A 14,210-nucleotide genomic window follows, 5' to 3' on the forward strand; every position below is an offset into this window, starting at 1 on the left:
CCCAAACAACTAAAGGGTGCCTAACGACCAATCTCTGCCTATACAATGATTGAAGCTGTTGAAAATGATAAAATTTTAACACTTTGAAGAAGTTCTATCTTAGTAGAAACTATTATTTGAGGAATGATTAGTGTTCTATTTATCATATTAACTTATTTTTTATGATATTAGTGGTATTAAAAAAACTTTGTTATGATATTAGCCATATTTATTTTTTAAAAAATTCAATGAATTAGCAATTTATGGTTCTCGGTTAACGAACGTCGAGCTTTATTTACAACATTGATTATATATATATATATATATATATATATATATATATATATATATATATATATATATATATATATATATATATATATATATATAGAGATAGAGAGAGAGAGAGAGAGAGAGAGTGGTTCATTTGAGAACATGTTAATTTTATAAGACACGGGACGCGATCCTAGCCACTCATCTTGGAGATCAAAAAATTAAGAAATAAAATCTAAAATGCAAAATCAAAGGAAAATTCAAAAAAAATTAAATATTGTTTTCGTCATTTAATTTATACAAAAAAATATTTACAAAAATATATAAAAATAAATAAATAAAAGTTTAAAAAATTAATGCTTTTTTAAATTTACGTGAAATATACTAATAGAATATTACTCTGTAAATATTCAAATATAATTGTTAAAATTTTAGAACGGAAAGTGATTCGTACACAACAATTTATGTTTTATAGAGTTGTATAATACAACACTTTAATGCTCAAATTGTTGTGTATGAAAAAAATTGTTATCCAGGAATCGTTTTTTCTTTTAGAATATTCTAATATTATAGTAAAATTGTTAGATATGTTAAAATATTATAATATTCTACTAGAATTGTTAGAATGGTTAAAATATTCTATTATTCTACTAGAATTGTTTGAATATTTATAATATAATATTATAGTGCATATTTTAATATTCTAACAACTTTTTAAAAGTTGGTTAGTAGTTACATGTTACATTTACCAAATTAGTTAATTCGCCTATGTCTGAGTTTGAACCCAGAACTTCCAATCTAAGAGGCTTCTACTTTTATAAGGGGGTTAGCCCCAAATTGGCTCTAACAATTTTGTTTTAATATTTATAATATAATATTCTATTTGAAATATTTCACATATATATAAAAAACAGTAATTTAATTTAATTTAATTTTGTTTTAGTTTGTTAGTTTGATTCATTAAATGACGAAAATAATATTTAAAAAAATTCAAATTTTTTTATTTATTTTGCATTTTAGAAATATTTTTTTAATCTTCAAGATGAGTAGTTAGGATCGCGTCCCCACGTCTCATAAAATTAACACGGATTATAATACAAATGGATCAGAAAATCATTGTAATTATAGTTCGGGTGTTCAAAATTGTTTATCCAAAATTTGAATATCAGAAAATCCCGACTAATTGATTTGATATCCGAATCGGTATCCGAAATTTTGTATATCAATTTTGATATCCGAATCGGTATCCAAAATTTACTTTGCATTTTAAAATTCCCGACTAATTGGTTTATTCCAAAATAATAGCCTACTTCTAAAAAATAAATATCATTTTTACCAAAATACCATCATTATTAGTTAACATGTTATGAAATTAAATGCAACAAAAAGATGGAATTAAATGCAACAAAAGGGGTACAATTGTCATTTCATTTAATAAAATCAGTGATAATTAATATTTTCTTAATTTGTGTATTCTTTGTCTGTGGACAATCACTTTAGGACGAAAGGAATATTAAATAGGATATCCTAAAATACCAATTGTTTTTAAATTTTTTTTATTTAGATATTATACACCATAAACCATATTTATTTTCCTTTTCATTTGACTATATCCCAAACAATATTTTTGATTATTAAGTATTTAGAATAAAAAACTCATCAAAAAATAATTTAAAAGTAAAACACATAAGCAAGTCATTAAATTACATTCAAACCCTTAATTTTCCCAATCTATTATATTTCAAAATTAAAATATATTAAAAATAATAATTAATAAATAATTTTTCAGATATCAGAATATCTATATTCTAAAATATCCAAAAAAATAAATTAAAAATACTATTCGTTCCCGAATCAGAATAATCGATCTGATAAATATCAGAAATTTCGGAAATTTAAATTATACTTCTATGTTTTCAAACACCCTAATTCAATTTACAGTAATAATTTGGATCCTTGCCCCTGGGACAACGCAAGAAAGAATACAGGAACAGAACATACATATACATCCCCGCCAACCATTATTGAACGCCTATACAGGTAAGCTGAAGTGACCCATCATCATAAAAAACACCCATCAGTCTCCGGTTTGTAAGACTTTCGAGACTCCAATTCCAGTATACACTATTTCACTAAAATTTTATTTTAAAAGTATATACTAGTAACTATATTCATCGTATATACATGTGAAGTCTTCTCAGAATTGTTCATACGAGTGGAGTCGATAAAAAGCTACGAGGGTAATCATTATCTAGCGTTGAAAAATCAACGGTCTTCATACTTATAATTCTGAAGTCAGTTGTAAGTTCTCTTCGGTGTATTATTAGGCGTGGAGATTAAACAACTAAAATATGGGTACCACGACTTTCTTTGTTTGGGTTATTATAGTCGTCTTTGTTCGAGTTATATAGTCATCTATATATCAATTATCATATGGTCCCAGCAATTATACATCATTTGAGTTTATTGGTGACAAAGTTTGGTCAAAATCAATTCACTTGGCTTTGATCAGCACTCGTTAGGCAACTTCCTCGATCCTCCTTATTCTTCTGAAATTGTTCTGGCTTCTCACGTTGAGTGGGCGATGGTTGTCTTTGTTGTGTTTCTTGTGTTTTTGTTGATTGACCCAGGAATTTCACAGTCAAACGACCATGATAACAACACTAACATTCCTCTCCAATCGTTCTGTGGTAGTATTGCTCCGATACATCCTACAAATTTCATCAAGAATCGTAACTCTACCTTTGCTGAACTTAGAATGCAATTAATGAATGAAGGAGTACTTTCTGCAAGAGCACAGGATTTAAGTGCTGGGGACACGGTCTACGCAGCAGTCCAGTGCAGGAATTACCTATCGAAAGATCAGTGTGTGGCTTGTTTTGATGCTGGCGTATCTGTACTGGTCAAATGCACAGCTGGCAATGGTGCTTACACACTCTTCGATAACTGCTTTATCAGGTAAAGTCTACTATATTTACAATTGTATGCTTAACTAATTTAGTAGAGCTGTTGTCAGAGCACAAATTAAATTGTTTCACTTGCTACACGCGCAAGTGATCATTGTAATAAGAGAAATTAAATATCCTCTTACCTTTCCTACATATTATCCTACTCAATTACATGGTGATATACATACAAGCAACCATGCGAGCATCATATACGTACACTATCTCTCTATGCCTTGCAAAACAATAATCCAATATTATACTTTTATGCATTATTTTGATGAAAAAATATCTCTAGTATTTTATAATATCTTTTATACTATATAGAATTCCATCAAGATTGAGTTTGATCAACTCATCTAAATGGTATTTAAAGATCGAAGTGTCATTTATCCTTACTGGTCTTAAATTTTTGCCTTTAACATTATTCAAATCGATTAAGATTGAGTTAAACTCATATAAATGATCTTTCAAGAGAGAATGCTTCTTCATCCTCAATGTAATTAATTTTTTTTTAACAAAAGCTTATTTGTTAAATATTTAGTCATATATAATGGCTCAATCTTTTCCTATAAATCTAATGCACTCTCTTCATCGGTAACTTCATAATGTACCTCATTTGAAATTGATAACAATATCGTAGAATGATCCTTTTCTTGCTTCTTATAACCTGGCCTCATCTACACTTGTTAGCCTCTCACTGAAAAACGGAATCCAAACACCTTGTTGTTCAACAATATTTCAACTTCGATTTGGTATACGTTTAAGCTATTTTTCTCGGTAAACTTCTTGATCATCACTTGGGGAACCGTTTTCTATTCGACAAAACTAATGTAGATTGTTGCTACGTTTCACTAAAGAACTTTCCCACACACCCACTTAAAAACACATGAACCTATTTTCATGAACCTCATGAACACCAATTGGAGCTCTTTGAGGACTTTTATTAAACACCTTGTGTGTGTACTTTGAAGCTCCACCTCAAAACAAAGTATCTTTGTAGAGAGGTACCAAAAATGAATCGGTTAATGAAAAAACGACAGAAAAAATAAAGTTTAATGAAAATAAATGGAGTTAAACTTGCCTTTAATGATATTATATACCGAAATTTTCCCAAAAATGAGGAACTCGACCAATTCCCTGATGTGAATATGAAATTGTAATATTTTATAATCCTTGATCTTGATCGAAACTTTAATGAAAACCCAGTTCAATCTTCAACCAACCATTGTTCCCTTGGAAACACTATCAAACAACTATGTTTTGTTAGTATATCCCACATTGATGCGACATGATCCCTTATATCTCTCTATATGTTGGAGTCTTCGCTCTCTCTATAAAGGCTCTTTTGGAGAGACAGTCTTGGACTCCACATATATTTCGCATACTATCAGAGTTGGCGTCCGTACCCCCATGGCTTAACACATCATTGTCTGACCTCATCAAGCCTCAATCTCTAAGGGGAAGTGTTAGTGTATCACACACTGATGCTACACAATTCCTTATGTATATGTATATGTTGGGGTCTTCTTCTATCCGTAAGGGCTCTTTTGGATAGACAATCTTGCACTTCACATATATCTTACATGTTTAACACCACTTTTCGATCAAAAATCCACTTTTTTGATTTAATATCAATTTTGTTGTTCTTAAATTGTGATTGAAACCTGTGTTTGTACAGGAAATGAGACGAAACAAGAAAGAAGGTTAAAATGGTTGATTTATGCTAGATAGAGAGAAATGAAACTCGAATCAGACAACTGAACCTAATACGAAACAACATTATATTTAGACCTATAACTTTCATAGAAAAGTTAAACATACTCTTTCTTTTAACAATTGCAATAGCCAAGCTTCCTTTATTTGATTTAAAAACTTTTTGACTAATTGGTAAGTCAAACAAAACCTACAATACCAACTACGGACTTAACAAAATTACAATGTGTTTTCGGATCCCCTCAAATAAAAAGCACAAATATTTGTTATGGGAAGTTAAAACATTATTGAAGTATGATCTAAATTCTATCGTCGAACTTTTTCGTGTTAATGCAACACTTTGGCATAAGTGTTGCCGTTGCATGAAAAATATTTTCTGTTAAGGCAGCGTTTTTGGAATTATGGCTGCGTAGCCGAATTTCCATTGGTTGGGTTGTTGATTACTTGTTTTCCACGTTTACTAGTTCTATGACATTATTTCGTTCTATTTAGGAGTTTTCGGATCTTTAAGATTCTTTTGTAAAAAGGCTAAAAATAAAGCATTTCTAGTGATAGTTTTTTCATCATTTATTTATATCCTCTTTTCTGATGATCGACTTTATACTCATATAACCAGGGACGGTTCCACTATGGTGCCCATAGTGGCACCGGCAACCCCTTATTTTTTCGGATACAGTGTAAACAATTTCGAATTTTTCGTTTTTTTTATATTTGTGCCACTACGTAAAAGGAAAAATGTGCCACCGGCAACACCTACGTGCCACCGGCAACACCTACTACGAAATCCTGGGTCCGTCCCTGCATATAACCCCTTCTTCCCACTGACAATTTTATACGTACAAGTTCTTTTTCCTAGTGGTTTTTCCTGCAACGGTTTCCATTCAAATATACTTGTGTTCATGATTGTTCTAGTTTCCTTTGTTTATCATCATATTTATAAAAAACACTCCAAATATCACACTTAAACTCTATATTCTCTCAAATCCATCGCTCATCTAAATGATCTAAACCCTTTGGGGTGCCTCTAATTGATTAATACATAAACAATAGAGAAATCCAACCAAAGTTTCCGAGTTGGGGATGGTTTTCAAAGTACAATACAACTGTGTAGGCGGACCAAAGCAAGGAAAAACATATCGGTCCTCACAGCAGGACGGAGTGGTCTGCAACAGGAAATTAACAAACCAACCCCCAGACTAAGGCCATCTCCAATGGGAGTTGTATAAGAGTTCAATAGAATAAATTTAAATATAATATTGATGAGAGGGAAGGTAGAGTTGAAGTATTCTCTCTCCTATTTGGCATTTCATTAAACTCTCCATGGGTTTAATCCATTGGAGATGGCCTAAGCGGATTGTGGATTGATCCTCAAATCCATCGTGTCACTCCTTCGAAGTGATTATTGAAAATCACAATTCTTCAACACATAATTTATTATTTTTTGGAAGTAATTTTAATTATCATTTCATATCAATCTAAAGAAGCTTTGGAAAAAGAAGTTCTAAATCTTCTATGTCATCTCTTGTTAAGGTACGAAGACTTTGCTGACTTCTATAATAACCCAAATGTGGTCCAGGATGGGACTGGCACACCATCTTCACGATGTGGTAATCAGTCAGCATCACAGCCGATTACAACTTTTGAAGGAGTTGTAGATGACTTGCTAACGGATATTAGAGATGCTACTCCAAAAGCATCTAATTTCTATGTAGCATTGACAAGGGAAATCGCAAGTGATAATGCAACAGTGAATGCGATTGGACAGTGTGTTGGAAATAAAATCGCATGTCAAAATTGCATGAATGCAGCATATAACGAATTAAATAATTGTCTTCCAAGAACAGAAGGATGGTTTTTCGACATGGGCTGTTTTGCAAGGTATTCAACGACTCCATTTTTCAATAACAACCAGACAACAGATATCTCAAGTGTCTTAAAAGGTGAGTCCACTTCTTTCAATTTCTTGAAACAATCAATTCCGCCGATCCAGACTTCCTGGGTTTATAACTTCTGTTTGATTATATGATAGGGCATTCAAGTGAGGTACCCATAATTGCTGGAACCATTGCTGGCATAGCTTTGTTTTTAACAATCCTTGTCATGTGGTTAGTGTATCGAAAACGGAAGAAGGCTAAAGAGATTGAGCAAGGTGATTGTATATATGTGTTATGTGTATTTATGAGACATTTGTATTTGTCTTCTTCCGACCATGAGGCTATCAACACCTGGTTGACCGGGTTGGTGCGTGATGTGGCTCATCATGTGGAATTATTGATCATTTGTTGTTTTTCAGGATATAGTTCTTATCATAATATTTTATTTAGTTTTATAATAATTATAACGATAAACTCTATCTGTATACATGTCGACCATGTTATGCCATGAATGCAGAAGATTTGAAGGGTGCAGTACATTACAATTATAAAGATCTGCAGCTGGCTACCAATAATTTTGGGGAAGAGAATATTCTAGGGAAAGGAGGTTTTGGTGAAGTATTCAAGGTAATAAAATAGAATTTTCGTATCCGAATGATATTATTGATTTCAATTTGGTTTCAACATATAGATATTTATTTTCCAGGAAACACAAACAATTTCTCATGAATTACATTTCATTAGATCTATAAACTTCTTAGTCATTGAAGATTCATTTATAAGCAATGTAGTTGAATGACAAATATTTAAGATATAAATGTTACTTAAATATTCTTCTACTTTTCTTCCAACTTATCCTCCTACCCATTTGAAATGATGACAAATGTATTAAAATATAATTAATATTATTCAAATATGACACTTCTCACTGATTCACATTGATAGGAATATAAATAAGAGAAAGAAAATGGCAGGAGGATATTTAATTTCTCAATTGTGATATTCCCAGATTTCGTACTATAAGTTAATACCTATAGGTTAACCTATCAAATTAACTTTAGATATTCATTTTCTACAAACAAATTGGGGATATAAATTCCTTATTATTCACTTATTGAAGTAAACTCTTGAATGGTTTATTATAGGCAACCCTTGATGATAACAATGTTGTGGCAGTAAAGAAACTTCATGTACAACATGCTAGAGTAAAAGAAGAATTTGAGAATGAAGTTAAGCTTATAAGTGACGTTCATCATCGAAATCTTCTACGTCTCCTTGGATGGTCCAGTGAAGGATCTGATCTACTTCTAGTCCTGGAATATATGCCAAATGGAAGCCTTGATCGATTCTTATGGGGTAAGTTGGTGTTGAAAAACTACTGATAATTATTCATGTGAAAATTCAATATTTAGAAACACTTGGTATGCTAATATATGTTCATAATGAAGGTTCTGAAAGGGGAACTCTGGACTGGAACCAACGATATGAAATAATATTTGGGATAGCCAGGGGTCTTGCTCATCTACACAACGAATTTCATGTCAAAATCATTCACAGAGATATTAAATCAAACAACATTCTTCTTACTGATGATTTTAAACCAAAGATAGCAGATTTTGGTCTGGCAAGGTTTCTACCTGAGGATGAAACTCATGTTAGCACCAAGTTCGCTGGGACATTGTAAGACTGTTGATACAACTATTGTTTGTGTATAATTAAGTTCTTTTATTTTTACTATGAAATACAATGTCAGGGGTTACACAGCGCCAGAATATGCACTTCAAGGTGTTTTATCGGATAAAGTTGACACTTACAGCTTTGGAGTCGTGATTCTTGAAATCATTAGTGGACGAAGGAGTACTGAAGTGAAATCTGACAAATCATCCTCCGACTACCTACTGGAAGATGTGAGATGCAATATTAATACCTTTTCTCATATTTAGTTGTTCGGTTTAGAGAATGACAAGATCAGATTAATAAGAAACAAAAAATATTACATTGGAGCGAGGTGCAGTACATATGAGGAGAAAAAAAGATAAAAATAAGATACAAACAAACATGCGTTAGTAGATTTTACGTTCTTTGTAATATAGTTACTGAACTCTTAATTTTTTTGATATGATTGGGTGAACAGGCATGGAAGTCATATGAGAAGAAAACACATATGAAATTCATTGATGTCACATTGGACTTGAACCAACACCAGCAAGAACATGTGATGAAGATCATTGAGATTGCTTTGTTGTGCACCCAATCACCAGCTTCGAAGAGACCAACCATGTCGGAGGTCGTTTTGATGCTTCAGGATGGCCAATCATTGGGGAAAAGAGAGCTAACCAGACCTACTTATGTGCACAATCATGAAAGGAGGATTCATATTGGCTCTTTAAAGAATTCCATTGTTGTTGATAATGTTCGCAAAAACCAAAAGGAAATATTAGAGGCAAATGAGAAGCTACGTAGTGAAAGAGGAATGCCAAAGTAGATGTAATGGAGAAACGGATGAATGTTGCAAAGATCAATAAATCAAGGATTCAGGGTTGATGATGGTGAGGTTTTTATGCGGTTTAAAAAAAACATACACCAGGCAGCCTACTATTACTATTTGTCTGAATGAAACAGAATCCTCCACGTCATTTTCCTTGCTTTCTCTGCAGAAAGTCGTCAATGAGTATCTTTACGATATACTTACTTTTGAGTTAATCAAATTCAATGCTTTTTATAAGAAATCAAGTGAATACAATACTAGAAAAGGCTTTTAATGATAGACGAATTACAACTCACACTGGTTTTATGACATCAAAAACGTCAGTCATAAATATTATGTCCTGCTTCATGAAATCTTAAGGATTTCCGACAAACATTTTTTATTATAAAAATTATTTCATCTTTTGAAAAACAATTACGACACACAAACACTTACGTCGTAATTAAACGCCATAGCAAAATTTAAAGAAAACAATTGATACCCTTCTCATATTTGTGTGTCATCTTGAAAAAAAACTCAGCCGTCTTTTAATTTACTCCTCTTCTATTGATTTCCTCCCATTTTCCTGGTTCAAACCACCTTTTCTTACTAGTTTATGGTGCACCCACCACATTTGATTTGATTGTTATATACCAGTGTGCTCAAGGAGAAAGCAGAAAGAGAACACGACTTTGTTTGAAGATCTACCGGTCGACATGAATGAGGTAACCTTTGAATTTGATGCCTAGTAGACAATGTTTGGAGTGGAAAAATTACATATATGAAGGGTGATATTGAAGATGTTCGTGAAGATTGGATCTTTTTTGTCACAAACTTTATTTTCTAGTTATCTATTTTGCATTTTCTAAACAAAATTTTGGTAAATTTGAATTGTTTATTACTTTGTATTTGACATAACATTGTGACGTGTAATCCATTATATTTGTATTAATGATATTTTATTTTATATTATTAGACAATAAATGTGACTTAACTGAATATTAATAAATATGTAACATCCCAACTCCCAGGTATAATATTTATTTATTTATATTTTTAGGGTTGACTGAGTGACTCGCCGAGTTGGATGCCCAACTCGTCGAGTAGAGTCGGGCTGGCCACGTGGGTTTAATGACCAACTCGACGAGTCAGAGAGCCGACTCGCCGAGTTGGCGCTGTGTGAGGAAACCCTAAATCTTCGGGTTTGTGCCTATTTAAAGGGCCTTAAGCCCTCATTTCCGCCTCACCAGCCACCCAATCCCCCTGTGTTAAACCCTAATCGTGTTAGTGAGCTAAGAGAGAAAGAGAGAGGCTAATCTTGTGGTTTTAGTGCACTTTTGGAGGAGAAGTGAGGAGCATCAAAGCTTGGATCAAGAGGAGGCTTTTGGATCCAGAGATTCTTCAGAGATTTGCTTCAGTTGGAGGTAAAAAGATGCTAACTTGATCATTTCCTTATGAGATCTTGGTTTAGGGAGTTTTTAGGGTTTTCTCCCATCCATCTTGTGTCATTGAGTCATTTGAGCATGGTTTGAGGTTGGAACCTCAGATTTGGACTGTAGGAGGCCTTGTCAGTCCAAAGACCCAAGCTTTATTGAGCTAGAGGCAAGCTCTTGTGCATCTAACCCTTGTTGGAGCTTGTATTGGCATTATGAGCCTAATATTCCATGCATGAACGTAAAGCTTGCATCTTTACGTGACATTCGAGCCTTGGGATGATACATCTAGAGTTTGGAGTTGTAGATCTGCCTTAAAACGTCTGAATGAGAATGTAGACTGAATGGACTCGCCGAGTCAATGGGCTGACTCGACGAGTCGGCTAGGGTTTTCCCCGATGAGTCTGGACATGAGTAACTCGGCGAGTTGATGAGATAACTCGACGAGTTAGATTTGGTTTTTGCGACTTCTCTGAAGGAACAAGGGGACTCGGCGAGTCACATAGGTGCACTCGACGAGTCGGGTCAATAAGGACTGTTGACTCAAGTGTTGACTTCTGTTGACTTTAGGGTTGGTCAAGACAGAGAATAGGGAGACCATGGAGGGGTAAAATGGTCTTTTATCCATTCCAAGAGATTTAAAGAGAGAAAATAGCTTGGTTTATTTAGAGTTGTGATTTAAGTGTTAATTAGAGATAATTATCGTATGTGTTAGGCGGAGGCTAGATCGGTGTTTCGTGTACGAGATTCATTTTCTTGCTTACGAGGTGAGTCTTCTCACTATACTTACCTTGAGTGGTAATTTGTGTGACCGGAGGGTCTTATGTGCTTATATTGAGTATTGTGATATCCTACATTATGTCTTTGTGATTTATGCTGTGTATTATTCTAAGCTTACTGAATTAGGACCGGAGGGTCCACCCGAGTTGTGGGACCGGAGGGTCCCACTGAGACACATTGACCAAAGGGTCTTATTTGAGATATAGCCATGAGAGGCTATTGAGATATGTGTGGTATTTTGGGGAACTCACTAAGCTTCGTGCTTACCGTGTTATGTGATATGTGTTTCAGGTACTTCTCAGGATCGCGGGAAGGCGCTGGCTAGATTGTACGCACACTTGAGATGGAGTTTAGGTTTTGTGGATCATGGATTTTATCAAACGATTATTGACATTTGTGTTTTGGCAATTTGATACTTGTGGTTTTTGGAATGTGATAATGAGAATTATGTGAAAAATTTGTTTGAAAATTTACGATGTTACAAGTTGGTATCAAAGCCTTGGTTTGAGGGATTCGGATATACCTTCGGGTGTGTCTGGACTCAAACTGAGAATTTTAGAAAATTTTTCAAAAAGAAATGATTTTTCTAAAAACGTGCAAGAGTTTTAACAGGAAACGAGTTAGAGCAGTGTGTACAATCAGTCAGAGCCCGAACGGTGATTTCCCAAAATACCCTTACTTATTTGTGTTATGAGATATTTATGAGATGTTAGGGATGCATGCTAGATGATAGGCTAGGTATTTCATATTTAGGGCTAGTGTTGCTTGATTTATGATGCCTTAACCTAGGAGTTGCTGCTACCAGAGTATATACTGTGTAGGAGTATTTAGCAGGAAATCACTTAGAGAGAGAGAGAGTTCTGAGTTGAGGGATAATCTAGGAGAGATACCTAGATGAGCATATGAGGGGCCTACCGAGAGAGTAGTTGGATATCCCTGAGGGATAGAGTACTGTGAATTAGGATCCTAGGAGGAGGACTTGGGATGACTACAAGTTGGTGTGGAAGGTAGTATTGGGCCCGTACTACTGAAAACACTGGATCTGTATGCAGCCCAAGTAAGAATCCTTAGGATACTAAAGAGCATGTAGGGGCGGAAAATCGAGTGTGAGTATGCTCGAATGAGTCTCTGATTATTTTCGTGTTGTGTTTCAGAGACATTATGGTGGGTACATGCCATAACCCCGAGGGCACCAGTGGTACCAGTGACGAGGAGATCCACAAGATCATCCATGCTGAGGTGGGCACAACTATCCGAGAGAAGATACCAGAGATGTTTGGGTCTATTAAGACCACGTTGATTGAGACCTTCGATGAGCGCTATGTTGCTGTTACTGAGGCTGCTGATGCCGCAGCCACCGCAACACTAGCTGCTTCGAGACCATAGGGGGTGACTCGTTGTTGTTCCGGGATTTCAGCAACACGAAGCCACCAGAGTTTGATGGGACACCGGATCCGATTACTGCTATGTGATGGATCTACGACATTGAGGGATTTTTTTACACATGTTCATTCCCTGAGCACTTGAGAGTTCGGTTTGCACTGAACCTGCTTTGCTTGGGAGCGAAGGACTGGTGGAAGTTTGTGACTACCAGCTTTACTCCTGCAGATCATGCTGTAGTGACATGGGAGAGGTTTACACAACTGTTCCGAGATAAGTATGTTCCTCAGGTGGAGAAGGAACGGTTAGCCCAGGAGTTTCTGTCTCTCAAACAGAAGACAGAAACTGTGATCGAGATCACGAGGATGTTCCATGAGAGGGCGCTGCTTTTCCTTGAGTACGTGTCTACTGAGCAGGCACGTGTGAGCCGATATCTGAGCATACTGAGGAGGGATATACGAGAGTTTGTGGTGAACTCGTCATACCAGACATTGGCTGAGCTTCAGACCAATTCCAGGCGCAGGGAGATTAAGCTAGAGTTATAGGCTAGGAGGAGGGGGAGTCTCAAGGGAGAGACCGGAGACCAGTGTAGTCGCAGCCGGCGACGAAGCGGGCAAAGCCCACTGATACGAGGGTTGGGGGCAGAAGGGCCGCAGTTATGACAAGTGCGGCAAGAGTCACGAGGGATCGTTTCGGGCAGGGATTTGCTACAAATGTGGCAAAGAGGGGCACCTGGCGAGGGATTGCCCCAAGGGGTTTGCAGTCTGCTTTCACTACAACTAGACCGGCCATCGGAAGGCCGGGTGCCCTCAGCTCACTCAGAGATTAGCCCATGGTTCCGCTCATGCTGCTTTACGAGCTACTGATAGCCGACCAGCGAAGGTCGAGGCACCAAAGGCTCGCAAGAGAGCTTTTTAACTGACAGCGGAGGAGGTCCGCGCAGCACCTGATGTCGTGGCAGGTACGTATTTCCTTATTCCTGTTATTTTGATATTTGCTTTGCTTATATTGTGTTGTATATAGGTACTTTTCTTCGTGTCTTTAGCCTTTAGTCGTCACATCAATATCCGACGTGAGGCGTTGAGTCGACCTCTGAGGATTTCTATAGCCGACGAGCATGCGGTTTTCACTACTGATGTATTCCGAGGATGTGTACTAGAGATTTTTGGTGTTGAGTTTCCGATAGATCTGGTGTCGATAGCCATGGGTGATGTATGTGTCATAGTGGGCATAGATTGGTTGAGTCGGTTTGGAGTTGTGATTGAATGTTAGCGTTAGATGGTGACCATACGAGACCCTAGTGGGGGAGTGCTTACGGTGTATGGCGAGGGTACCAGATCTGGATCAGCTTTCTGCTCTGCTG

At 35.7% G+C, this 14,210-nt stretch overlaps 1 protein-coding gene and 1 long non-coding RNA gene across 3 annotated transcripts; both read left to right on the forward strand.

The window, feature by feature from the left end:
* The first annotated feature begins 2,181 nt into the window (after positions 1-2,181).
* LOC145160006 (cysteine-rich receptor-like protein kinase 44) lies at positions 2,182-9,552 on the forward strand. Of its 2 annotated transcripts, XM_079079065.1 has the most exons (9): positions 2,182-2,292; positions 2,445-3,210; positions 6,444-6,853; positions 6,943-7,062; positions 7,305-7,414; positions 7,933-8,143; positions 8,236-8,467; positions 8,541-8,694; positions 8,922-9,552. In XM_079079065.1, exons 2-9 carry the CDS (start codon positions 2,837-2,839, stop codon positions 9,270-9,272), a joined length of 1,962 nt encoding a protein of 653 aa, XP_078935191.1. In that variant the 5' UTR covers positions 2,182-2,292; positions 2,445-2,836; the 3' UTR covers positions 9,273-9,552. The 2 variants fall into 2 exon arrangements, with proteins under 2 accessions (XP_078935191.1, XP_078935190.1); XM_079079064.1 differs by lacking the exon at positions 2,182-2,292 and having other exon boundaries at positions 2,318-3,210.
* Positions 9,553-10,450: 898 nt separating this feature from the next.
* On the forward strand, positions 10,451-11,904 carry LOC145160007 (uncharacterized). Its single transcript, XR_013737980.1, has 3 exons — positions 10,451-10,678; positions 11,403-11,454; positions 11,759-11,904. It is a non-coding gene; the product is annotated as an uncharacterized LOC145160007 (long non-coding RNA).
* Positions 11,905-14,210: the final 2,306 nt, after the last annotated feature.

The sequence above is a fragment of the Lactuca virosa genome, chromosome 2 (genome assembly GCF_052849685.1).
Source record: "Lactuca virosa cultivar CGN04683 chromosome 2, Lactuca_virosa_CGN04683_v6, whole genome shotgun sequence".
In the NCBI taxonomy this organism is placed as follows: domain Eukaryota; kingdom Viridiplantae; phylum Streptophyta; class Magnoliopsida; order Asterales; family Asteraceae; genus Lactuca; species Lactuca virosa.